This window comes from Urtica dioica, chromosome 5, assembly GCF_054948205.1.
Source record: "Urtica dioica subsp. dioica isolate 48M chromosome 5, U.dioica_male_clone48M_v1_H2, whole genome shotgun sequence".
Classification (NCBI taxonomy): domain Eukaryota; kingdom Viridiplantae; phylum Streptophyta; class Magnoliopsida; order Rosales; family Urticaceae; genus Urtica; species Urtica dioica.
This window is the reverse complement of record NC_142760.1, coordinates 41,235,146-41,263,068: the sequence shown is the minus strand read 5'-3', so window position 1 is coordinate 41,263,068 and position 27,923 is coordinate 41,235,146. Positions and strand designations below refer to the sequence as shown.

The window sequence follows — 27,923 nt, the reverse complement described above, 5'->3', positions numbered from 1 at the left end:
CCACACACAAAACGAGAAAAATGTTACTTGCAAGAGTGTGGATTTAAAGAGATCATATACAAGTATTTATTTCTTACATTTCTATGATTTTGCCGTGATTTTTACATTAACAACAAACGATACAATGTTACAACAATAAAATGTACACGAATGGCAAACTATAATTTATCATTGTTTCTTTGCATATTCCCTTGGTCCGAAAATGGTTGACCCAATCCTCACATTGGTGCTTCCCATTTCAATCTGCAGTATCACAAAATATCATAAGAACTTAAAAAACAAGTTCAAGAAAGCAAATGTTTATGACTTTTTATTTTATTTTTTATTTTTCCATACGGCTTGCTCAAAATCGCCGGACATGCCCATTGAAAGCTCACACTGATCTTTGGCCAATCTGAGCGCTTCACAAACCTCGGCTCTACACTTCAACAGCGTCTGCAAAAATCACGAATCACGAACCAAAAACATCGTTTGATCAAAAAGAGCGTATTCGAAAAAAGGATGAATTAAAACATGGAAATAAAACGAGTTTTTGTACCCGAAAATTCTCTGGGGTCGAAGTATAGTCGGGCATTCCTATCGTCATTAGACCCGAAAAGCGTAGGTTTGGACAGTGCAATTCGATGTGCTTTGCTAGATCGACGCACGCACAAGGCTCAACCCCCGATTTCGCTGCAAAAAAAAATAATAAATAAACTAGTTCGTAAACCCGGTCACTATTCTTTCTTGATCATACACAAACAACCATCAAGCTATTCTCACATTCTTCGCCGCTGGTGTTGACTTGGACCATGACCCGTAAAGGGTTTCTTCTGAGGATCGACACCGCGTTGTCGAGATGGTTCGCAAGCTGTTCAAAAATAAGAATAAAAATTAGAAAATCTATTTGTATCGAGTGTTGACCTTCGGACAATAAATTCTCAGAAAAAAAAAAGGAAGAGGATGTCATGCAATTGAATTGAACCTTTAAGCTGTGTACACCTTCTACCATTTTGAGATTGGGAACTCCGGCTGCAAAAATGATTAATCTCCTAATTATATGATGGCACAGAAAATATCATTTTTTGGGGCACCAAAGTTAATACCTTTTCGCTTGAAACAGATACCAAGCAACAAACTTTCATGACTTTGTGCTCAGAAAATTTAAGATAAAAAAAAAAAAAAAAAAAAAAAAAAAAAGGTCATAACTTTCATGACTTGTGGCTTCAAAAATCATAACTTTCAAAGCTTAAACACCAGATCTTCCAAATGAATTCTCACTCATTAGTGTTGAAATCACTCACTGTATGGAAAAAGCACTCAACTTTATCATTTTTTTTAATTTATTTTATCTTTGTGGTCTTATTCTGAACCTAAATTTCTTCTATGTATTTTTTTAAGCTTAAAATCCAGTATAAGAACCTTGAATTTTTCACTTTATTCAAATAAATGGATAGAAAATTAAATTTCTATTCAAAAAATAAAATTAAAATCAATAAAACTTACAGAGAATAGATTTCACTTTGTTGCTCTGCAAGTGCCCCACGAAATGCCACTCAATATCTTCAGGAAGCTAAAGAAAAATGAAAAAAAAAAAAAACCATAAGAAAACCATATAAACACTCACATACATATAATGCAATACAGATATACATGATTAAGAGAGAGAGAGAGAGAGAGAGAGAGAGAGAGAGAGAGAGAGAGAGACAGAGAGACAGAGAGAGAGAGAGACCTGAGGGGCTTTATCGATGATCTCTTGGACGTAATTCTCGCCGAAACGACGATGACCGGCCTCGTAGGCTTGTTGGAGCAGAGAAACCGGTTTCGTCTTCGAAACGGCTACGACCCGAATCGTATCCGGGTCTCGGCCCACTTTCTCGGCCGCGTTCCGGACCCGATTCATCACCGACCGCAGCGCCGTCGCGACCACTCCTTCCACCACCGCAACCGGAGTCGCCATGCCACTCGGTACGAAATAATGAGAACTTTTTTTTTTTTTTTTTTTTTTTTTAATGGTTGATATTGCGTTTTGTCAATCGTGAAAGGGAGTGGAGGATATTATGGTAAATTTTACAAAAACATTTGTATTCAATATTTATTTTTGCTATCGTATTTTGATTTTTTATCTTAATCTCGTCGCATGTTTATCATATTTTAGAATATTATTATCAACTAAACTATATTATTTATTAACATTATTTTTAATATATAAATTTAATTCGATCGTTTATTTTAGTACATAGTACATACCTATATATATATATATATATATATATATATATATATATGTGGAAAGATTTATTTAGTGGTTTAATTGTTTAGAATATCAAAATTATAATAATAATAGAAAAATGAATAAAACATGAAAGTTATGTGAAAATAAAAATTCACATCATAGCACTATGATATCATCTAGATCTCATTTTTAATATCTCTAGAATATTTTTTGTTTTGATAATACTAATATATAAGAAGAAGAAAAAGAGTGTTGATCATCTAATAGTAGTCGTGTTCATTTGAATTTTGTCGTATTACCGTTATCATATCGTTTTGACCAATTATTAAATTGTATTAGTATTTTTTTAAAAACCTAAATAAGAACAAACTCCTTTATTAAGATCTAAATTCATTTAAAGTCGCGTTGTGGTCTTTGTGTTTGTAATTAAAAAAAAAAAGGTGAACTATATTTGTTTCGGAAGTTACCTAAGTGAAGCTAAAGCTATATTCCTTGAATTAGTATAGGATTGTTTTCTAAGGTTGGAAGAACAAAAACCAACCATGAACCACCCTCGAAGACATAAGGTTTTGTCTTAATTCAAGCCACCGGCCCTACAACCCCACAATAATGGAAATTAACTTAAATCGTACCGCTTGGGAAAGGCCTATATAACAACGAATATCATTCATCGATAAGAATACAACGCTAATAATACTAAATAGATTACAAACACATGTAAACTTATGTCAACAACTATATTCGTATATGGGAATACGACGCTACGAGAGTTAAAAAAAAATAACTAGAACACTATTACAATCGCTACCATTCTTTGATTAGAAAGAAAAAAAAAACGACGCTAACACTACTAAATAGAGCAAACAACAACTAGAGACAAATATAACTACGACCATCAATATTTGATAAATTATTATGCGGTGGTAATAACACTAATGAGAGCCAAGAACAACATTATTATATATATATAAAGCAAAACCCACGTTTTACTATTCATGCTACAGTAACTCTCATTTTTTTTAAAAAAAATTCCAAAAATACCTATTTGAGTTTTTAAAATTACATAAGTAACCGCATAACAAAATTCTAAAAACAACTTTAAAAAACGAAAATTCCAAAAACAACTCTAAAAAGCGAAAATTCTATAAACGACTCTAAAAATGAAAATTCTCTAAACTAACTTTAAAACGATAAAAATTATTAGTCGATTAATAGTTTTATAATTCAAAGTTTTGGTTAATCTTAATTTTTGTATTGCTAAAAAAAATTGTGTTCATAATTACAACTTACTATTTCTAATTTTTTTATATATAAATTATTATTTAATTAAAATGGTTTAAATATATATTAAAAAGTGGTAAAAAAATTGCTAACTTTTACGTATGACAAGTGACAACCAACAATTGCAAATTGTTCACATATTATTTAAATTAAAAATTTTCAAACCTCCCGGGCAACGTCGGGGCCTATTGCTTGTTCATTGATAAAATAGGACGTTGATTACGCTAACGTGAGATGGTTCTAATAAAACAAAAGTGAGCTAATGATAGGAAAGAACAACGTTCGTTTATATGACTATAATAACGCTAAAGTGATCGCCGATGCTAACAACACCAAAGATAGCAAAGAACAATTAAAACATATAGAAACAACTATCATTGATACGACATATATCGATAAAAATAAAGGTATCAAAGAATTTAATTATAAATAATTTGAGCAAGTCCCTCTTACCAAAAAAAAAAAAAAAATAGGACTTAAAATAAGGACAAAATGTTCAATTCTTTTTTAATTTAAGGGGCTCCCATATCACGCTTCTCTCTTTCATTCTCTTTGTTGCCATTTTTAGTCTCGTTTTTATTCTCTTTATTGCCGTTTTTAGGCTCGTCGATGTCGTTTTTCTTTTTCTTGGGATCCCTGAGAAACTTAACCCAAGTGTAGATCTCAAAACCCAGTGTAACGACGCCCAAAAGGCAAAGAATCCCAACATAGGACCATTTCCAAGAATAGTAAGAATTGTGGGACTTCATAATCGCAATCCCTTGGAAGATGTTGAATCCTATGAGAGTCAATAAGCCATATCCTAGAAAGTGGTGGTACATGTCCCAATACTTTCTATAATCGTCATGGGATTTTGGCTTCAATCTCAATGCCAACATCTACAAAAATATTTAAAAAAAAATATTATAATAAGCGACACTTTAAGAAAAAATATTATTGTTTTCTTAATTACAAATAATTATTTTATTTATAATTAGTGTACACAAAATTAAATAAAACTCAAGGCAGTAATCGTAATACAAATATATATATATATATATATATATATATATATATATATTTGTAACTTGAAAAATAATTTAAATACACTATTCTTGCGATAAGTTTCAATAATTTATTATGGCGCGCAATTTCCACTAATTATATATAAGTATACAGTTATTAGCCTGAAGCATTCTGGAATATTTTTGATACGTTATAGTATTAGAATAATTAGTGATATATTAGCAAGGAAATTGGTTATAATTTTCAAATTATTGATTTCGTAGTAAAACAGTTCTCGAATTATTACTATTGTTTCATAACGAAGAATATTTATTTCTTGTAACGAGTTTACCAACTGAAATATTATAAAATATTTAGCTTTTTAAATAAACTATTGATTCTATATAAAAAAAAATTAAAATTAAAATATAATATAGCTATATAAAAAAATAAAAATAAAAATTACTAAACACACAAAAAGTTAAAAGTAAAAAAAAAATGGAATAAATTACCTGGAGACTGGTAAAAGTGAAAATGAAAATGGAGAGGAGGCGGTGAAGGCGGAAAGTATAGTAGTGAGAGGAGTGGCCGAGGCTGATTCCGATGGCCCAACCGGCGGTGCCGAGAATATATCCGACGATTTGACACGTCACGTGAAGAGTAAACCACCATTTCTTTGCCTCAACTGGATGTTTCCTAAAATACCTTGCTATTATCACTCCCACGGGCAACAAAGTTCCCCAACCAATTATGTTCAAAATCCCATGCACCTGGATATTATTTTTATTTTTTTTATAAATTAATAATATTCCGTATAATTTTAAATAGTTGAGCTACTCCAAAGTTATATAGATATTTATAATAAATATCAAATTCAAATAATTAGACACTTCAAAAATAGACTTTACATCCCGAATTCTCACACAAACTTGGATACGTATATAGTTCGATAATATTTTTACTGATGTACTGTTCTAATTTTTGTTTTTTTAATACCTTTACATTATCCATATATAGATGTATGCATGCATGTATTAAAGATTCATTCACTGGATGTGTAATCCTCAGTTGTAGTTACGCAACTTAAAACTAATTAATAAAAAGTTCATAATTTTATCAATTTAGCATATATAGATTGGTATCAAAGATTGCATAACCTAAAAGCAAAGAAGATTCAGCCTGTACAAAGAACTTAGCTACCCTTAGTTACTTCATATTATCTGATGAACCCTAACTTCACAACACAAAGATTGCATAACTTCAGAGAAAAGAATATTTATACGTGCACAAAGACCTTTAGTTAGCCCTAATTAATTAATAATATTATTAACAAACAATTAACAAACTAGCCAACTAAAACTAAAAAAAAAAATTAATTAACCAATATTTTATAAATTTTAGGTAAATAATTGATAGAACATTTCAGTCAATTTACGCGAGTAAACATTTGATCATGACTATTTATCAAACACTTACTAAAGATTGTCTAAATGAAAAATCAAAACTATAAATAAGACTACATATCTAAAGACCCTATTATTAATCTTCACAACAAACTACTCTCACTTAAACAATAATAATAACAACAATATTAAAAAGCTTATAACAATTACCATCCTAAGGTGAGCACGATGATGTCCGAACCCGTGGCTCCGACCGGAAGCTAGGTCAATAGTCTCCGAGCTGTCGAAATTCTGGAGAGCCGAGCCGTGCATCATCGGCTCCGACGCGCCCGTGTCCGCGGAGAAGCCAACTTGCCACACGTGGTTGAGCCTCAACGGGTTGTAGACCCGAAGGTCGAGCTCGATCCTCGAGTAGATCGTTGCAAAGTCGCCGGAGATCACTTCTCCGGCCAAGTTCCACGTCAGAAACTCGACCGCGGAGGGCAAGAACGGGCACCCGAGCTTCGTGTAGCCCGTGACGTTGTAGGTCGAGACGTTGACCACTTTCGCACCTTTGACTTCTTTTATGATTCCTATCACGGCCCGCGTCCCAACCATTTGGGGCCGGGGCTCGGGGTTCACGCCCCAAGCGAGCCATTTTAGGGTTTCCCTGGCCCGGACCCCGAAAAGGACTTCTATGTGGGCCGTCCCGTTTGGGCCCGATTGGTGGTGGGGGCGATAATTCCACCCGAATTCGGCTCCTAGGGTTGAAAGTTTCTTGCAATTTGTGAGATTCTTTTTTAGGGTTAGCTCACGGAATCGATTTGAGCACGGTGAAGGAGGCGAAGAAGGTGGTGGTGGTTCTTGAGCAACAATGGTGGTTAATATGAGAAGAAGGAATGAAGCTTTTAGTAGTAGTGAGAATGGTGATGATCTCTTAGAGGAAATCATAATTATGGTCTTGTGATTTCTTGTCACAATTTAATTTGCATGGTTGGTGACTTGTCTATAGTTTATGTATATTTATATATCTAGATATATACCGAAGACAATTTCCTTTTGTGCTTCTAAAGCGTTGCAAAGTACCAAAATATTGGATAGAATTAGAAGTAAACTTTATTCTTTGAGAGAGTTTTCGACAAGTTATTTGAAGATCAACATGTTACATGCAGTGATTTTTTTAAAGCATTTTTTTTAGGTGTGTGTGTGTGTGCTTGCTTTCTTTCTTTTAGGGTTGTGTAGTATATGTGACAAGTACTTATAAGTGCTGTGAAAAACGTTGCAAGATCTAAAATTTTGGATATATTTGGAAGTGAAACTTTTATTCTTCGATGGAATTATGAAGCAAGAGTTATGGACAAGTTTTTTTTAAAGAGATTTGTAGTCTTTGTTCCTTTTCTCGACTTTAATCAGGACATGCACTTTTAGAGAATAATGTTGCTTTCTACTGAAGTTAATTCATAATAATTAAGTGTCATGCTTAAGATCATAATAATCGTACTACTGTTACATTCCAAATTGAAAGTAGGTTTCAATTTAATGCTTTAACTAATTCCCAACATATATTCCATATATATGCATCTGTAATTATTTACAATTCTTTGTCTAAGCTAGCTTTTCTTGGCCCCCAAAAGCATGGAAAAACGACCAAGAAATGATACTGAAATAAACAATGTGATTCATGATTTGTTATGCATTAACTTTTTTTTTTCCTCCTACGGATCATCGTCGTCATCATCATCATTGATATTATTGTTATTATAATTATGTATATATATATATATACACACTATTCTAGCTAGGTTTCTGAGAAGACAAAAATAACATGTAGGACACTGCTAGCTGGTAATGTTCAAAAGCTATATGCCATTTTAATTTTCCAAAATTCATTCAGACTCAAAGAATTTTAGTGTGCCAGTCCGAAAAGCATCAAGTGAACATAATATATATATATATATATATATATATATATATATATATATATATATATATATATATATTGGACGAGAGTTAACAAAATGCACTAGGATAAAAAGACTTTAGACACGATAAGTTTCGTGTCTAAGGCCCCAAAAATTGTGTCTATTATAATCGCAACAGACTCGGCGTGCCTAACATAAAATAGACGCGACTTGTTGTGTACTTTTAGACGCGTCTGTAAATGAGAACACGAAAAATAATCCTGCTTGATGGTGGGAGACACGCGAGAAGTCGCATCTAATTGAAATTTAGACACGAGTTTATATAATATGACATATAAATTTGAAATTTAACAAATATAATAATTATAGTATATCACGATGTTCAATCTTCCTAGTTGGAAATCATTACATTCGAAATTAAACAAAATCCCAATATTTTTGCAAAGGTCAAAATCTCTGCCATGCTGATACTAATGATATTTTCTGGTCGTTATATATACGCTCGCAATATTACTTGAGAAAATAAAAATAAAAATGTTGAGCTGGATAAACAAAAAAACATTGTGAGCGCTGCGAGACATAATTTGTTCGTCATCCGATTTCTTTGAGATTGTCAATATAATTTTTAACAGCGTCGAAAAATTAATCAACTACTTTTTTTTAGTTGAGTTGTTTCAATCAATATTCATGAGTTTGGAGTTGAAGATGCTAAGTTTACCGTTAATATCTTACGTGAAATATGTTTGTGTGAATTTTAGAAACTAGAAAAGCTTCTTCGCTCTCATGTCCTTACCGCTCTCTAAACGAAGGATTTAAACCGATCCATTATATTGCATCATATTATTTTATCCAATCTCTGTGTTGTGTCTTATTTTATACCATGTCATTCATTCATATTAATAGGTGTTTTATCCATATTTTAATCAAATAATTAGCAAAGTAGTCATATTTACACTTTTATACTGTTATTTAACTAACCTTTAGTAAATATTTGGTAAATAGACATGTCCAAAAATTTTCAATGCTGAAAATATGAATAAACTGTTGGATCTTTAATCCAATATGTTGGATCCTTAATCCAACGTTGGGCTTATATGTTAAATAATTATGTGTTGTGAACTGTCAATAAAGATGGCCCATTAAAAGTGATCTAATTTGGTATACGGTTATTGGGCTTTAATGTATCTAACAGGTTGTGGGCCTTTAATGTGTAGACTCATTATGGGCTTCTATTTCAGTGATGGGTTGAAATAGGAAGCCCACTAGGGTAACCTAGGGTTTCTCTATAAATACGGCTGGTCCCCAAGTCACACGTAACATTCTTGTCATTCCTGATATCCCGTCGTCAGAGTGAGCCAGAGAGAACTGAAGGGACTCTCAGAGAAATACGTGTTGATCTGGAAGACCAACCGTCATGGATTCATCAGGTACGTCAGTTTCTTTTGAATATTCATCAGATCAAATTAGAAATACATGTCGCATATACATCAGTTTCGTTCGAATTTGTATTAGACTCATGTTCATCAGGTTTTACAGCCTGAAACCCTAATGGGCTTTGGTTATTTAAATTGTGGGTTTAGCCCACATAAAAAATAAAGGTTAAATTAAATTCAAATATTGGTATTATTTAGTATATATGTATTTTAAAATAAGTTAATTGAAGCAACATGTCACCAAAGTGACCTCTCTTGTGAAAATTTATTTATTTTAAAATATAAAAGGTATTGTACGTGTAATTTTTGTGAATATTTATCGGCCCAAAGGAAGGTAAATGTTTAACTTGATTGCATGTATGTTTGCGCTAATAAATACGTGATGATTCTTCGGTTTTACATGTGAATAGTAGATCGGCCCAAAGGAAGATTTATTATTTGATATGTTCATTATTATCAGTATTTGATTAGTGCACCAAGATATCACTTACAAGTCATTATTCTTATCCAAAGACATAATATTGATGGAGTGCACGGTATCTTGAGATGGGTTTTACCATATTTGAATTTGAATTTTTGAGTTTCGGATTAGGTTTTATCTGAGCTTGTTTGTTTATTTGTTTATTGTTCGTATCAGTTACGACTCCTGGAAATATTTCTGCCAACGTCAATTCAATTCCTTTGCTGAATGGCTCCAACTTCAAATCATGGAAGGAGAACTTGTTGATTGTTCTCGGGGTCATGGATCTTGACCTGGCGATACGAACTGAAGCTCCTCCGGCACTTACGGACAAGAGTACCTCTGATGAGAAGAGGGAGATGGAAAAGTGGGAGAGATCGAATCGCATGTGCATGATGATCATGAAGAAGGCCATTCCAGAAGCATTCAGGGGCACAATGTCCGATAGTATCAAAACCGCTATGGAGTTCCTTGCTGATATTGAGAAAAGGTTTGTCAAGAACGAAAAGTCTGAAATTGGTACGCTCTTGACAAGTCTGATTTCAATGAAGTATAAGGGTAAAGGCAATATCAGGGAGTACATACTAGAAATGTCTCATCTTGCTTCAAAGCTGAAAGCACTTAAGCTTGAACTCTCTGAGGACTTGCTAGTGCATCTAGTTCTTATATCTCTTCCAACACAAGTTAGCCAGTTTAAGGTGAGCTACAATTGTCAAAAAGAGACTTGGTCTCTTAATGAGCTCATCTCATATTGTGTTCAGGAAGAGGAAAGGTTGCAGCAAGATAAGACAGAAAGTGCTCACCTAGCCTCGACCTCTAAGAGCAGGGACAAGGGAAAGAAAAGAAAGAAGGATAAGGAAGCTGCAAATACAGCACCTCAGAAGAAACATCAAAAGCAACCAGATAATCCTGAGGAGACTGGTTGCTTCTTCTGTCGAGCTGAAGGGCATGTAAAGAAGCAATGTGCTAATTATCACGCTTGGCGTGCTAAGAAAGGTATGCTTCTTAATTTGGTTTGTTCTGAGGTTAATTTAGCTTCGGTACCTAAGGACACCTGGTGGATGGATTCTGGTGCAACCACTCACATCAGTGTGTCTATGCAGGGTTGCCTCCATTGCCGAAAGCCAAATGATGCTGAAAGATACATCTATGTGGGCGATGGCAAGAAGGTTGAAGTTGAAGCAATTGGAAAATTTAGATTATTGTTAAAGACTGGATTTTATTTGGATCTTGATGAAACTTTTGTGGTACCGTCTTTTAGACGGAACTTGATTTCTGTTTCTTGTTTGGACAAATGTGGTTATTCTTGTTCATTTGAGAATGGAAAATTTAGTTTGTTTCACAGTTCAAATATGGTTGGTTTCGGTTCTTTATCAGGATACGATAATCTATATTCCGTTGAGATAAATGTTTCATTTAATGAATCCTTGCATTTAAGTACTCGAGGTGTAAAGAGAAAATTAACTAGCGAGAATTCGGGCGCGTTATGGCACAAACGATTAGGTCACATCTCTCAAAGGAGAATAGAGAGACTTGTGTCATGCGAAATTCTAGATCCCTTAGATTTCACGGATTTCAACATCTGTGTAAATTGCATAAAAGGAAAACAAACCAATAAAAGGAGATTTGAAGCCAACAGGACTTTGGACGTCTTAGAACTTATTCATACAGACATTTGTGGACCTTTTCCAACATCTGCTTGGAATGGTCAGCAATATTTTATAACGTTCATAGACGATTTTTCAAGATATGGCTACATATATCTCATTCATGAAAAGTCACAGTCACTAGACGTGTTCAAGAAGTTCAAAGCTGAAGTTGAAAATCAACTCAGTAAAAGAATTAAAACCGTCAGATCTGATCGTGGTGGTGAGTACTACGGTAGATATGATGGTTCAGGTGAACAACGTCCAGGACCGTTTGCTAAATTCCTAGAGGAATGCGGTATCGTCCCACAGTACACTATGCCGGGTTCGCCCACTATGAACGGTGTTGCTGAAAGACGAAACAGAACGCTTAAAGACATGGTAAGAAGTATGATTTGTCATTCTACTTTACCTTAATCGCTCTGGGGAGAAGCATTAAAGACTGCAGCATATATCCTTAACAGGGTTCCAACTAAGGCAGCGAGCAAAACACCTTACGAACTTTGGACGGGCAAAAAAACCTAGTCTAAAACATATGCACGTTTGGGGATGTCCAGCTGAGGCAAGGCCTTATAAGCCTAATGAAAAGAAACTGGACTCAAAGACTGTGAGCTGCTATTTTGTTGGATACGCTGAGAGATCCCGGGGGTACAAGTTTTATGATCCCACAATTAGGTCAATTTTCGAGACAGGAAATGCTCAATTCTTTGAGGATGTCGAGTTTGCAGGGGGAGATACGGTAAGAAAATTTGTCTTGGAAGAGGAATATGTTAATATTCCCATAGGTGGTATTGACAATGATCATGACTTAACTCCTGACATTGTTCAAGACCCAATTCAAGACAATATTAGAGAGTCCATTGCTCAACAAATTGTTCCAGAAGAACAAACTCTACCACCTCAAGAACATATGCCATTAAGAAGATCCACCAGAGAAAGAAGAAGTGCAATACCAGATGATTATGTTGTATTTCTTCAAGAACATGAGGATGACATTGGAGTGAACGAAGATGATCCTATCAACTTCCTTCAAGCCATGAAAAGTTCTGATTCTCAAATGTGGATCGATGCCATGAATGAAGAGATGAAATCTATGAAGGATAATGACGTTTGGGACCTTGTACCATTACCAGAAGGTGCGAAACCCATTGGTTGCAAATGGATATTTAAGACCAAAAGGGATTCGAAAGGTGATGTGGAAAGGTACAAAGCTCGTCTTGTTGCAAAAGGTTTCACACAAAAAGAAGGCATCGACTATAAAGAGACTTTCTCGCCGGTTTCCACGAAAGACTCTTTTAGAATTATAATGGCATTAGTGGCGCATTTTGATCTTGAGTTACATCAGATGGATGTGAAGACTGCGTTCCTTAATGGTGACATCGAGGAAACAATCTATATGGTGCAACCAGAAAATTATGTGTCCAAAGACGCAAATGATTTGGTCTGCAAACTTAAAAAATCCATCTATGGACTCAAACAAGCATCTCGACAATGGTATTTCAAATTTCACCAAGTGATTATTTCGTTCGGTTTTGAAATGAATTTGGTGGATGAATGTATATACCATAAGTTCTGTGGGAGTAAGTGTATTTTTCTGGTTTTATATGTTGATGACATTTTGCTTGCCAGCAACGATATAGGCTTATTGCACGAAACCAAGAGATTTCTAGCTAAGAATTTTGAGATGAAAGATCTTGGTGACGCCTCTTTTGTATTAGGAATCCAGATATCTCGAGATCGCTCTCGGGGGATTCTTGGATTATCACAAAAGAGCTATATCGAAAAGGTTCTAAAAAGATATGGCATGCAGGAATGTAAACCAGGTGATACTCATGTGGCTAAGGGAGACAAATTCAGTCTCAATCAGTGCCCTAAGAATGATTTTGAAGAAAAGGAAATGCAGACGATTCCCTACGCTTCGGCAGTAGGAAGTCTAATGTATGCTCAGGTTTGTACGCGTCCGGATATTGCGTACATTACAGGGATGTTAGGCAGATATTTAAGCAACCCAGGGATGGACCATTGGAAAGCAGCTAAACGGGTCCTGCGGTACTTACAAAGAACAAAAAAACTACATGCTCACATATCGGAGGTCAGATCAGATCGAGATCATCGGGTATACTGACTCTGATTTTGCTGGATGCCAAGACAGTATGAAATCTACATCAGGCTATATTTATTTGTTGGCTGGAGGTGCTATCTCCTGGAAGAGTGCTAAACAGTCTCTTATAGCATCTTCTACCATGGCAGCAGAATTTGTAGCTTGTTATGAGGCGTCCAATCATGGGATATGGTTGCGGAATTTTGTCACTGGGCTGCGCATAATAGATGGTGTTGATAGACCACTCAAGTTATATTGTGACAACAAATCCGCTGTACTATACTCCAACAACAACAGGAGCTCCACGAAGTCGAAACACATCGACATCAAGTTCCTGGTTGTGAAAGAAAGAATTCAGAGTAGACAGTTGTCTATCGAGCACATCGGAACAAACTCCATGATTGCGGATCCGCTTACTAAGGGACTACCACCCAAAGTGTTTCACGAGCACACTGCTCATATGGGTGTTATTTCAGCTCAGGATATTCAGTTCTAGTGGGAGTTTGTTGTTTTGCTATTTTTAGTGCTTTTATGTTATAGACATATTTGGTTTTATTTATGATTATTGAGGTTTTCTGCAGAAATTAAGTTTTGGTTTATTTAGACTCTGTTTTTTCTAGTATATGGTTTGATCTCACTAAGGTTTAAGGAGGACCAAATGGAAATAGACATGTTGAGGTCACATAACATGAAATTTCCATACTACACATCCACTTCATGATCCATGTCGTTTAGTTGTATCGATATACGTGACCATTGATGGGTATAACTACGATAGATGTAGTGAATGCCGCTTTGATCCTATGTTGATATGGTTGATGGACCGGATTGGTTATGAGATACAATTTGGTAATGACAGTAAAGTTGAGCTCCTTCGGTTATTTTTGCGATACATAATTATAAGGTTGCACATATAGCCCAAGTGGGAGATTGTTGGATCTTTAATCCAATATGTTGGATCCTTAATCCAACGTTGGGCTTATATGTTAAATAATTATGTGTTGTGAACTGTCAATAAAGATGGCCCATTAAAAGTGATCTAATTTGGTATACGGTTATTGGGCTTTAATGTATCTAACAGGTTGTGGGCCTTTAATGTGTAGACTCATTATGAGCTTCTATTTCAGTGATGGGTTGAAATAGGAAGCCCACTAGGGTAACCTAGGGTTTCTCTATAAATACGGCTGGTCCCCAAGTCACACGTAACATTCTTGTCATTCCTGATATCCCGTCGTCAGAGTGAGCCAGAGAGAACTGAAGGGACTCTCAGAGAAATACGTGTTGATCTGGAAGACCAACCGTCATGGATTCATCAGGTACGCTTCCGCTATTGTTTTATGCTTTCTTAATTATTCAACATGATTCGGTCGTGGAATTAGGTGATGGTTTTCACCCGTGATATTCGGATCTAACATAAACCCCTCAAATCTTCCCGCTCAATATCAATTTCTTAAAATAAAATAAATAAAAAATCAAAATCGCGCATTAAATGGAATACCGAAATTCGAGACTATTTTAATGACCATGCTAAACCATTTACATTCTCGAATCAAGAAAAAAAAAACGAAGAACGAAAGCGATAAGAAAAAAAAGAAGGTAAAACGCAAAGATTATAGATCGGATATCAAAATCTTCACCGGTCAAGCTTTGTATTTTACTATTGAAACAGATTTTTGTTGTTAATGCGTTCTTTGTTTCATTTTCTTCTTTTCCATGATTTTTTTTGGGTTTTATTTTGAGATTGAAAACCTAGGGTTTTGTGGGTTTTTTTTTCACACTTTAATCGAAAAAATTTACAAATCAATGACACTGTTGATTTCTGGCTTTTCAAACCAACACTGTTTGGGTTGATGATTTAAATGTTTGAGTTGTTGATTTATTTACATGCTTGCCCAATGTTTATGTTGTTAACTTGTAATAGGTTTGTTCTGTAAAGTTTTTAGTTATCGTCTCTATAAATAATTGATATTATGGACTGAAAATAAAGATGTGTTAATCGGTAGTAAATTTTGTTATTTACAGAGTTTAACCACCATAAGTTACAATGGCGAGAAAATCAACAGCAAAGAAAGGGCGAGGAAAAATAACACCGACCAAAATAACTCAACCAAAACAAGTATTTGTGGTGTTCAAAATAGCATGTCAATTTAATGTTAATTTTTATAATGTTTACAAAAATTTATTGTATTGTAAATAGCTCGGTGATTTTGTTGTCTCGCGTGAAGACTGGGACTTCAAACAGAGAATTATTGTACATTCAGTGTTTGATGTGATGAAGAACTTGACTCATGTTCTGAATGAACAATAACAATTGTTCGACTGTGGTCCATTTGCGAAGTTTTGACACATTCGCGGTGAAACATACCCAAAAACGCTAACACATCTATTGGTTCTACATCAAACAAAATCCAAGAACAAGAATGAGTTGTGTTTCAATATTGGATGAAATTTTTGGTGTTAGTAGGTATGATTTTAAGCTGATTTATGGTATAAGAATGTAGATTACTGTCTTTATTTACTATTTAATTACAGCAGTAAATCGTAAATCAAAGTTGTATGTAAATAACCGTAAATCAATAAAAGAGTATGTAGTCGATATTTTTTTAATTATTTTTTTATGAAAAAAATCGACAGAAACCTGACTCAACGAGTGAAAAAGATGAACTAGCCTGTGAACTGTTAAAGAACATACCAAAATATGGAGATTTAAAAAAAAAAAAAATTAAAGAAACCGTCTTTAACTTTGAATTATTAATAAGCTGGCTTATGAAATTTAAAAAATAATGTAAAATAATTGGCTATACTATCTCCGAAAATAACACAATTGATTGCTATGAAAAATAGGGTAGTATTTTAAAAAATAACTAAATGCTTATGTTCGGGGATTGAAAACTAATTAAACGTAGTTATGGCTGATAAATTTTCAAATTCAAAATGTAAATATACGTATAAATAGAAAGAAGGGAAAACCTGTAAACGGTAAATCATGCACATGCTGCCACGTAATTATTATGACTATTTATTAAATATTTACTAAAAAGTTGATTAAATAGCAATTTAAAAATGTAAATATGACTATATATCTAATGAATCATATTTTCAAGTAATAATCAACGTATTGATTTTCAATTCACAATTATTTTAAAAACATATTTGTCAAAACTTACGCTACTGTCACGTCATTAAAATTTTACATCCTATCTAAATTTGCGTGGTTCATGTGTGCTATAGACTCGTAAACATTGATATTATGAGCATTTTCGTCAACAAAATTTAAACGATTTTGAGCATATTGGAAACCCACAATATTAATATTGATACACAAATTGTTGAATTAATTAAAATATTAATAAAATGCATTGTATTAATCAACATGCCATGGATATATAAGCCAATATTGAATGTCAAGTGTTATGCCGTCATCACTAGGACAATATGGAGCTTTAGACGACAAAAGTCGTGTCTAAAGCTCCCAAAGTCGTGTCTATTTACCTAATAGACGCGACATCAGACGCGAAAATGGTCGTGTCTGTATGTTCGTGTCTGTTGGTAAACAAACGCGAGAAGTCGCGTCTAATGTTAGATACGACTTTCAGACGCGATAAGTCGCGCTTGTATCTCCATTTTCTGTAGCAACAAATAATTCCCGCCTTTTGGCGGGAGAGATATAGACGCGACTTATCGCGTTTGAAAATATTTATGAAAATCCTACAGACACGATAAGTCGCGTCTAAAAACTTTCCCGCCGGAAATCGGGAAATGTTTTAGACGCGAGTAATCGCGTCAAAATCCTTGTTTTTTTTATTTGTGTAAATTATTTTTGAAAAAGATTAGTAAAATCCAAAAGAAGGCTGGGCTTACTATTTCCAGACTGGTGGAAGCTTCTTTGTCTTCTTGTATTAGCGAGCGAGCCTGTAGATCCTTCTCTCAACCAAGATCAACCTGAACTTGGAGTCCTTGTCCTTCCTTTTCCTCTCAAGATGCTTCCTGATCGATACCTCCTTCTTGATCAAGTGGTACAGATCCTTGGGAATCTCCGGTGCAAGACCTAACACAACAAATTAGATTAATTCAATCCCATGAAATTTCCAAACCCATACACTAAAGCCACACTAATAACTCAATACCCAATAACGCTTGAAGAAGAAGCACTATTGCAGAGAATTCCCAGAAACAATATTGGAGTTCACCTTTACACCACCATTTACACTACCCAAAATTAAATAATTAAGCAATACATCAAAAGGAATTTCCAATTCCAGTTTCATACCAATTTGAAATTCAATCACTGGGTACCGAAAGTCCAACAAAACAACATTGGAGGACTATTATCTTAATTTAGAGGGAATATGCAAACGAAATTCGAAAAATTATGTTAAGGAAATTCGACCATTCCACAATTCACGTTCGTCCAAAATTCCCTTTGGAATTTCAATGCTGTTACAATCAGTGAGCGACACAGAGTAGGAGAAAGATCAACTCACCTCGACGAGCGGCGGAGCGGCGGCCGAAATCGCGCGGAAATGAAAATTTGGATTTTGGGGAATCGTCGGACCTGGGTTGGAAGTGAAACCTGGGATTGGAACGACGGAGTGAGAAAGTGTGAGAGGAAGAACGAGAGAAACACTCACCAAAATTCACGGCGGCGCGGAGGATGGCCGTCAATTTCGCATCGCTCAGACCGAGAAACTTGGGAGAGTGGTAAGGCGCGCGTTCGTGCTTCGTGGGAGTGAGGTTAAACTGATTACTCTTTATAAAAGAGAGAGGATCAAATAATTTTAGCCGAAAAATATGTAATCAGTTGTGTCTATTTTATACAGACACGATCTAAATCAACCGACGCGAGTACTCGCGTCTACATCTCTACCGCCAAAAAAATAGATGCAAATATTTCCCTTTTATTTCCCCAAATTTATATAGACGCGACATCGTATTTTTGACGCGAAATGTCGCGTCTATTACCAAACAAACTTACTAAACAGCGGGATATATGTTGCAGGCAAAATTTTGGTGAAATTTTGTATCAGACGCGACAAGTCGAGTCTGAAACACTTAAAGTCGTGTCTATTTAGACGCGACTAGTTGCGTCTGATAGTGTTCGCGTCTGAAGCTTAAGTTTGTAGTAGTGATTTTCATAAAATAAAAATGACACCCCGAGAACAAAAAACGACAAGGCAAACCATAATACAGCCGAAAGGCCAATCTACGGGCCCATTCGCCGAATTGAGCCAATCGAGGCCGATTGATGGGTCATTTGTTGAGCCTCCTTATACCCCATAATGAGACCATTCACCCAGTCCTCTACCAATGCCCAACGACTTGTTCGAATGAAGGTGCCATGAAAAATCCATTCGCTTCGTCATATGTTAGGCCTCCATCAAAAGGGCATTCTCTCAAACCCAATGCTATTCTTCCGTCCACCAATGGCCATGCGCTCGGCCTCCAAGGTCATCTCCAATGAACATCCATCCATCTGCTAATGGCTAACCGCCCGATCCACCGAGGAGCCATTCATCTAGCCTCAACATATGTCCATTTCACTAAGTTACGCTTGACGTCCATCAATAGGCCTCTCCATCTCGTACCCTCTCTCTTAAATGTCTGTACGGCCCAAGATCCAAGTCTTCTATAAACACTTTATACACATATTATATAGACAAAAAGGTAACATGAAACTTGGCAAAAGCTCTATGAAAGTACTCTCTTACTCCTCATCCGCTCTCTAACCTAAGAAATAAGGAACTAAAGACCGCCATCTCGCATTTTGACTCAGATAAATGATGAGCGTCGGCACGTGTGTCGTAAGAAATCCATCCGTACCCCAATAGCTTCTATTCTCAAGTTCGTTTCTTGCATTGTTATGTGTGATCTAAGTTGATCCAAGAAGAATTTGATGGTCTAAGACTGAAACTTAAATGTTTTATACAACATATCAAACACATTTATGTATTCTTTATACCAAACTGAAAAATAAGTTAAAATGCTCCAAGTTCAAATACATCCAACATACCAGTTTCCTTTTAGATTCATCATTGTAGACAGGTATATATATTATTGGGTCAAGCGGCTATATAGCCAAATAGAACTTAAGCTTTTGCAAAATAGCCATAGTTTGTCAACTATAAGCAAACTAGCCAAAGTAAGATTAATCTAGGTTGGATTAAATTTAATCCCAACGAACTATAAAGACAGAATGTAAGCTTTATGAAAGCTGGATTAAAATTAATCGAGGCAGGATTAAAAGTCGTAGTACTCTCAATTGGCTATTTTGCTATACCTAATGAAACTATGGTTATTTTGCAAAAATCATAGTTTGAATTGGCTATTTCATACCATTTTTTTAGACAGGTATATATATTATTCTACGCTAATAATTAAAATCCCAAAAACAAAGGCAACTTTTTGCTATAACAAATTTGGGATAAAATATGGTATTCAGTTTCCTAACGGACAAAAGACGTCGCCTTTCTTCTTCAACATATAAGAGACTCTTATTTGGGAGCTAGTTATTACCACATCAAGGCCAATAAATGACCAATTTTCTTTTAAAGAAAATAAATGATCAGTAAATACGCCTAAGAAACAAACAGAAACATATATATATATATATATATATATATATATATATTTATTTAAAAGAAAACAAGGGTCATTTTACTCAATATATATATATATATATATATATATACATACATATATGTATGTATGTATGTATATATATTGAATAGAAAACAAGATATTTTCAATCGTGACGTTCAATTAATTTATTCCTTACGCAGTTACGCGTATACGCAAGGAGTTTCCGTTATAATTAACTTCTCATATCATCATCATATGATATGCACATTTAATAGTTCTCTCTCTCTTTCTCGTTTCACTTATGAAGTCACGTTAAATGTCACATAAGTGAAAATCTTTAAAGCAACTAATTGCAAACCGTGTGTTCGACAACAACCGCGTAGACGAACAATATTTTCTTTGCTATTTTATAACTTAAAAAGTAAAAAGAAGAACCATTACACGTTTTTGAATCAGCACGCATTACTGGACAAAATAATACAAACGGAAGACTGAAATGACCGAATCATCCTAACTACATGATAAATGAATTGTATTATTTTTAATATAATTAAAGAATTCATCATCTTTATTAGTAATACTATTTAAATTTTGTATAAGTGTATTAATTTAACCTAAATGCGAAACAAGTCATAAACACTAATTTTAGTTAAATAGTAAATATACTCATGCGGGGATTATAATCCAATCTTAATAAAACACATAAAATAAATGTAATATTTATTTCTATGATATATATTTGTAAGTGATCCTAAAAAATATAGACGTCTTTATTGATGATTTATATTCATATTATTTCTTTAAAACTCTATAAAAAAATTATTGATGATTTATACTCATCTTATTTCTATAAAATTCAACTAAATGATGAATTACAGACAAGATGCATGACATAAAGATAATTAACAAATGATCCACCTAAAAATTATGGAATGTTTGAACAAATGTGCGGATTGTCGTAAAGATTGGCAAAGAAAATGCGAATTCGATGACACACACGACCAAATTGATATGGCTAACCGAGACCAATCGCTACGAATTAAGGTGTATTGAGACCGGCGAGTAAAAATGGTAACATAAGCTCCCCTAAAACTTAAAATTTTCCTCGAAATAAAAAACTCCTTCTGTCAATATTTACCGAGATCACCTCAATAAATGAGATTTTATTTATTTATTAATTCTTGCATGGTAATCAACAAGTGGTATTATATATTTCTTACATAAAAAGTAGTTTGTTCTAAATGTGTTTTTTTAGAAAATTATCATATCTATCCTTTAAATTTCAATAAAATATGACATCTATCCCTTTAAAAAAAATTATGTATTTCAAATATATACTCATATAAAATTTAGAATTTAGTTCGAGACAATTGAATGCCAATAATACACCTATGTTGCCAGATGTCATAATCTCCAGACTAAGTGCAAGGTTGATCCCAATCTGCGTTTTGAGTGAGTCCCTAGGATGATTTATGGATTGGGATTGGCTCTGCAATAATAGCATTTGAGCTTTGACATCATCACCATCAAAGTATTCTATTATAAAAGAAAGTAAATATGGATGTCATCGGATTTATTATATCTCAAGATTCCTTTCTCAAACTGAAATTATAAACCTTTATATACTAAAATCATTAATATTTGTTTTCAGAGAGAGAAAAAAAAAACTCTGATAACTAGAAACACAAAACTGCATTGACTATAAAGTGTGTCTATTTGTATATGTTGACACATATTTTTTGTGGCTCAATCAAAGCCAAAATAGAAGGGTTGTTGAATTATGCAACTGATTGTTTTTGGCATATAGTTAGGCTATTAGTTATTTCTTATGATAGGGTGTCTATATTCAATTTGCCACCGTATTAAATATAGCATAGAATAGATTGCTAACGAAGAAAAATAAAAATAAAAAATGTACTATTCACATGATAGATCTCTCCAAAGTCAAGAGACTTTTAATTTTTCTATTATTTCTTAGCATTAATGAAAGATCATGGTAACATAAAGCATCAAAATAGCTTCCTTCCTTCCATCTATCTACACTCAGATTCCTATCCACAGTTGACTCGATTTGATTTTAAAAAATGTCGAGTTTTTATCATATGTTTAATTAAAATGATCAAATTACACCCTAAAATATATAATTGTACTTTAAATCTTTCTTTTTTTATTTTTCATTAATGCTGACTTTGATATATAGATGAAACTCTATTTTACCCGTATATATTCGCGCTTTATATTTCCATATGTAATTTATTTAAAAAATTGATAAATTTTTTCCCCAATCTTCAATTTTGAAATTGAGTAAAATAAAAATAGAATAATATAGCTCATAACTCTCAAATTGCTACTCTGATTCATGAATTTCACGCTTGAATCAATGATTTTGATAATTTTTCCAATGTCGATTTTTATCATTTTATCTGTTTGTGTTTTTCATGATATTTCAAATTTAAGAGATTGTTAGTTTTGCTCATATGACGCGAATAAATAAGGATAAAATGAGTTCGCTTATAAATATTATAGTCAACATTTATGAAAAATCAATAAAAAGAATATTTCAAGTACAAGTATTTATGTTATGATATAATTTTATCATTAAGACTTTTTTAATATCAAAAGTTAAACACAACATTTAACTTAAACAGATGATAGGTGATATATATATATATATATATATATATATATCATTTTTCCAAAAAAAGAAAAAGAAAAAAAAGGGGACTCTCGGACAACTTTGTTTTTTCTCAGCAGTGTCAGCTGGCTCAAACTGAAATTTAGATGGAAACATAAAATAAAAACAAATAAATAAAAAATAATAAATGAGACATGGATTTCCTCTCTCTCCTTCTTCTTTCCTTCTAATCCCAATTTCCCACTTGATTCAAGACTCAAGAGCGTTGACCGAGCTTTTCTTATACTCGTCTGCTCACAGATTTTTCTTCTCACACACAGTTCACAAATCCACTTGAACACGCTCTCCAATTATAATTTTTTGTTTGTTTGTTTTTTTGTTCCTGTTGTTGTCTATCTTCTATTCACTCATCACAGGACTTTCAGAAACACAAACCAAAGTTTGCTTCTTTCTTTAACCACTTGATTTTTATTTTTTTTATTCTCTTTGATTGTTCCTTCAAATTCTCCATCTGGGTTTCTCTGTATGAGCTCAAACCTCAAAACCCTCTCACCAAAATCCACTTTTGGATCCAAAGATCCTCACTTTCTCTCGATCTCACACTGAAGACTCAATCTTTACACAAGAAAACTAACCAAACATGGGTTGTTGTGGAAGCACAAGCAGAGATATACCTCCACAGTACAACAATGTCGGCACAAACTACCCCAAGTCACCCAATGAGCCAGTGACTCACCACCACAACGTGCCTAAGCCCCAACCGGCTCAACACGCCCACCAAGCGTTCGACAAAAGTCCCCAGAGAGCCCACCAGAGCCCAAACCACGCCCAGAGGACCGAGACCATCCTGGGCAAGCCCTTCGACGACGTCAAGCAGTACTACTCGATCGGGAGAGAGTTGGGCAGAGGCCAATTCGGCATCACGTACCTGTGCACCGAAATCACCACGGGAAGGCAATTCGCTTGCAAGTCGGTCTCGAAGAGGAAGCTCGTGAGCAAGAACGACAGAGAGGACATCAAGAGGGAGATTCAGATAATGCAGCACCTGAGCGGTCAGCCCAACATTGTCGAGTTCAAAGGCACTTATGAGGACAAGCAGTCGGTCCACTTGGTCATGGAATTGTGCGCCGGTGGAGAGCTCTTTGACCGGATCATCGCCAAAGGGCATTACAGCGAGCGAGCCGCGGCTTCGATCGGCCGCGCCATCGTGAGGGTCGTCCACATTTGCCACTTCATGGGGGTCATGCACAGGGACTTGAAGCCCGAGAATTTCTTGCTCTCGAGCAAGGACGAGAATGCCCTCTTGAAGGCCACCGATTTCGGGTTGTCCGTGTTCATCGAAGAAGGTACCCGATTCGCTTCTCTGGCTAAAGCTCCTTGCTTTGATAGATTCTTAATTTGGTTGAGAAGCTGTGTGGGTATTGTTTAGGGGTGAGAGGAAAAGGGTTGACTAGAAATACTAGGGTCTTATGCTTGGTAATTCAATGATTGATGGGTTGGGTTACGAATAGAAATACTACTTAGGTTTGTTTAAAGCTCTTTGCTTTGATAGTTATACATATAGTTGTGATTCTGAATTTGTTTGAGAACTTGCATGAGCGTTATCTAGGGGGTGAGAGAAATAGGGCTGGCTTGAAATACTAGGGTATTATGCTTGGAATTTCAATAATTGACCGATGATTTTTGCTGCGAGCTTTATGTTACATTTGAATCCCGTGCCAATAATCCAGCCCAACTTTTCAAGTTTTTAGCTACATTTTGTATGATTGAAGAGGAAAGCTGTATTAAAGTATACTCATTGGAAAAGTCTTGTGTTTTTTTATGGGTTTTGAAATCGGAATTAGGTATATCTTTGCTTTGGTAGCTGTACACATAGTATTGATTCTAAACTTGGTTGAGAACTTGTGTGAGCATCATTTAGGGGATGAGAGATATAGGGTTAACTAGAAGTTTTTATCATTGAAAGGTTGATAATAATTAAGATCGGCTAGTGATGTGCGAATTTTGCGGCGAGCTTTGTTTTACTTTTTGAATCCCGGTAAAACAATGCGGCTCCTAATTTAAGCTTTTAGCAACGTTTTCTATAGTGGAAAAGTCTTGTGCTTTTTTCCGGGTTTTGACATCAGAATTCGGCTATTGATCGTATTCTGTTCCTCTTTATTTCTAGCAAGGACTTGTACACTACTCTATAATGATACGGTCGGCTTAATAGCTCAAACTTTCTTGCATTGATCTTTTTCTTACCAGGAAAGGTGTACAAAGATATCGTGGGGAGCGCTTATTACGTTGCTCCAGAAGTTCTGAAGCGCAGATACGGAAAGGAAATAGATATTTGGAGCGCCGGAATTATGTTATATATTTTACTCAGCGGTGTTCCTCCATTTTGGGCCGGTAACTTAGACCTCATTTCTTTGCTCGGCTGATTAAGTTAGGAATACTAAATAGAGAACGGAAATGTCATCACGTGGGCTTTAATAGACCTCATTTTTTTTATTGGGAATAATGGTTTCTTTATTCGGGAAATACAGAAACGGAGAAGGGGATTTTCGACGCCATATTGGAAGGAGAGATCGATTTTGACAGCAAGCCGTGGCCGTCGATATCAGCGAGCGCCAAAGACCTCGTCCGGAAAATGCTGACACAGGACCCGAAAAAGCGAATCACTCCCGCCGAAGTCCTAGGTACCAAAAAAAAAAAAAAAACCTCAATCATGTCATTGGACTGTTCCCTTTTTCACAAAGTTTTCATCTTGATCTTGTTGGGATGTGAATGAAGACAAAACACCGTTCGGAGACATCCGCCACATATATTATTTGTGTTTGAATTTATTTTACTTTTTTTTAGAGCATCCGTGGATTAAAGAAGGCGGAGCGCCGGACAAGCCGATCGATAGCGCGGTCCTTTCTAGGATGAAGCAATTCAGAGCCATGAACAAGCTGAAGAAACTCGCCTTAAAGGTATGTGATAAAAGAGAACGCGGAACACTTTTATGACCCCAAAGCTTCGAGAGAGCGAGAGAAATTGACCCTCGTGATATATTTAATCGCAGGTTATCGCTGAGAATCTCTCGGAAGAAGAAATTCAGGGCCTGAAGGCAATGTTTACGAACATGGATACCGATAAGAGTGGCACGATCACCTACGAGGAGCTCAAATCGGGGCTGGCTCGGCTCGGCTCGAAGCTCACCGAGGCCGAAGTTAGGCAACTCATGGAAGCTGTATGATATTTCTTCATTGAACAATTATCGGCGTGTTTATTATTAATTTTTTTATAATCAATTTTTTTTTTCTTCTTCTCAGGCGGATGTGGATGGGAATGGAACGATCGACTACATTGAGTTTATCACGGCCACTATGCACAGACACCGGCTCGAGAGAGACGAACATCTTTACAAGGCTTTTCAGTTTTTCGACAAGGATAGCAGCGGGTAGGCTTTTCTTTTTTATGTTTTTCTTATACCTATTATAGCCTTCATTTCGAACTCGGAACACCAATGGATAATGAAAACAGTGAGATAGAGTCTTGCGAAAATCAAAATTCTTTACTGTGTAGATTCCATAGACTATCATCTTTGATTATCAATATTCCATAGGTTTTTGTTTTTTATTTTTATTTTTAGAAAAAAGACACCCATGTTTTAGGTATACTATATACAATACAGGAAAAATGCTAAAAGAATTTCTTTGTATGTTTTTCCCTTACATTTTCCAGGCTTTCGAGTCTAATAATATGATTAGCCTTCTTGAAAAATTCATGGAAAGTACCATTGAATAATTAGCTCAGAAATTTTTTCACGGTATTAAAAAAAAATAAAAATTCGTCCGAGATTTGTGACTAGTTTTGAAAATGAACAGAAACTCGTGAGAAATAGCTCACATAAGTTCATTTTTACTCGTGGCGATGATTTACAGATTTATCACCCGAGACGAGCTTGAATCAGCGATGAAGGAGTACAGCATGGGCGATGACGATACGATCAAGGACATAATATCGGAAGTCGACACGGATAACGTAAGAGTCCAATCAATCTAATTTTTAATTTTTAATTTTATTTTATCGCTCATTTAAGCTCACGCTTTGTATCGGATTTCAACAGGACGGTAGAATCAACTACTCGGAATTTTGTGCGATGATGAAAAGTGGGTCAACGCAACAGCCAGGAAAGCTCTTCTAGACAAAAGACGAACAAACGAGAAAAAAAAAAGTAAGTTATTTTCTGGGCGATATTTGTTTTGAAAGAAGAGAATGTGATGTAATTTCTTCGGTTTGGATTTTGAATTATTGAGTTTCTGTGCATAGAGAATCCTTTTCAATTTCAACAATTTATTTATCTTTGAAAGAAGGAATTACTTGAAGATCAGGGTGTATTGTAATTCTTAGTTTACCGAGTGCTTTGGTCGCCTGGGAAATGAATAAAAAAAGAAAGTAAATCCATTTTCTTTATGGAATTTAGTTACCTAGTTCCTCCTAACCATTGCATCAACTCTTCATGATATTTTAGAAGAAAATATACAAAACAGCCATTTGAAAGTATATAATTAACAAAATAGCGAAGGTTTTAAATTTTTTATTAGTAAAATAAACAATGTGCGAACTACTCTTGATAATAAAAATCACTGACATTTATCAACTATCAAGTACTTGTAAATTTTTGTTATTTAGTTATTTTATAAATTTTAGGCCAGTTTCAGCTATTTATAAATTTGATAGTTTTATTTCGAATTGACTATTTATCTTTAAGATAAGAAATTTAAAAGAAGAACATGGTGTCACTTTTGTACAATTGATTTTGGATACAGAAACATAACCTAGTGGTCTTTAAATTAACAAAAATTTAGCGATATAAGCCACATAAATATCAGCGTTTGCGTTTTAACCAACGTTTTGTAAATTTTTCGTAAATAGCAAAAACTATTGTAAATATTTTGTAAATAATCATATTTATTAGAAATTTACTCTGCGTTTTTTACTATTTTGATAGCGTAAATAGATTTACGTGGCTATTTACAAAAAATTAACGAAACGTTGGTTATTTCAAAATTTCAAACGTTTCATATAACTAGATAATCACTGGACCCTTTAACTATTATCATGAAGCAACACAACCATGAACAACTTAACCTCATTGATTTAGAACTAAATTTCAGAATCGGTTTACTCTGGACCTCAACATCTTATTTTCCCTCGATAAAACTTCATGGCGAAAATTTCCCTATCTTTCCGATATCATCCAAATTTTAAGGGCAACAAAGTGGTTATCTTCTTCTTTTAGCTATGAAAGAATG

At 34.7% G+C, this 27,923-nt stretch overlaps 4 protein-coding genes across 4 annotated transcripts; 2 read left to right on the top strand and 2 right to left on the bottom strand.

Moving 5' to 3' along the window:
* Positions 1 to 35: 35 nt before the first annotated feature.
* Positions 36 to 1,976, bottom strand: LOC149398582 (uncharacterized). The gene is made up of 7 exons (XM_089615233.1): positions 1,712 to 1,976; positions 1,486 to 1,552; positions 965 to 1,011; positions 763 to 850; positions 539 to 672; positions 337 to 435; positions 36 to 243 (listed from the first exon to the last, which is right to left on the bottom strand). Exons 1-7 carry the CDS (start codon positions 1,937 to 1,939, stop codon positions 169 to 171), a joined length of 738 nt encoding a protein of 245 aa, XP_089471359.1. The 5' UTR covers positions 1,940 to 1,976; the 3' UTR covers positions 36 to 168.
* A 1,744-nt stretch (positions 1,977 to 3,720) lies between these two features.
* On the bottom strand, positions 3,721 to 6,858 carry LOC149398581 (cytochrome b561 and DOMON domain-containing protein At3g25290-like). The gene is made up of 3 exons (XM_089614129.1): positions 6,094 to 6,858; positions 4,993 to 5,250; positions 3,721 to 4,374 (listed from the first exon to the last, which is right to left on the bottom strand). Exons 1-3 carry the CDS (start codon positions 6,811 to 6,813, stop codon positions 4,009 to 4,011), a joined length of 1,344 nt encoding a protein of 447 aa, XP_089470255.1. The 5' UTR covers positions 6,814 to 6,858; the 3' UTR covers positions 3,721 to 4,008.
* A 3,051-nt stretch (positions 6,859 to 9,909) lies between these two features.
* Positions 9,910 to 11,022, top strand: LOC149398580 (uncharacterized). Its single transcript, XM_089614104.1, has 2 exons — positions 9,910 to 10,673; positions 10,781 to 11,022. Exons 1-2 carry the CDS (start codon positions 9,959 to 9,961, stop codon positions 10,807 to 10,809), a joined length of 744 nt encoding a protein of 247 aa, XP_089470230.1. The 5' UTR covers positions 9,910 to 9,958; the 3' UTR covers positions 10,810 to 11,022.
* An 11,799-nt stretch (positions 11,023 to 22,821) lies between these two features.
* LOC149398579 (calcium-dependent protein kinase 2-like) lies at positions 22,822 to 27,081 on the top strand. Its single transcript, XM_089614102.1, has 8 exons — positions 22,822 to 23,984; positions 24,886 to 25,029; positions 25,167 to 25,319; positions 25,483 to 25,595; positions 25,688 to 25,855; positions 25,938 to 26,065; positions 26,550 to 26,649; positions 26,735 to 27,081. The coding sequence occupies exons 1-8, from the start codon at positions 23,279 to 23,281 to the stop codon at positions 26,810 to 26,812; spliced, it is 1,590 nt and encodes a 529-aa protein (XP_089470228.1). The 5' UTR covers positions 22,822 to 23,278; the 3' UTR covers positions 26,813 to 27,081.
* Positions 27,082 to 27,923: the final 842 nt, after the last annotated feature.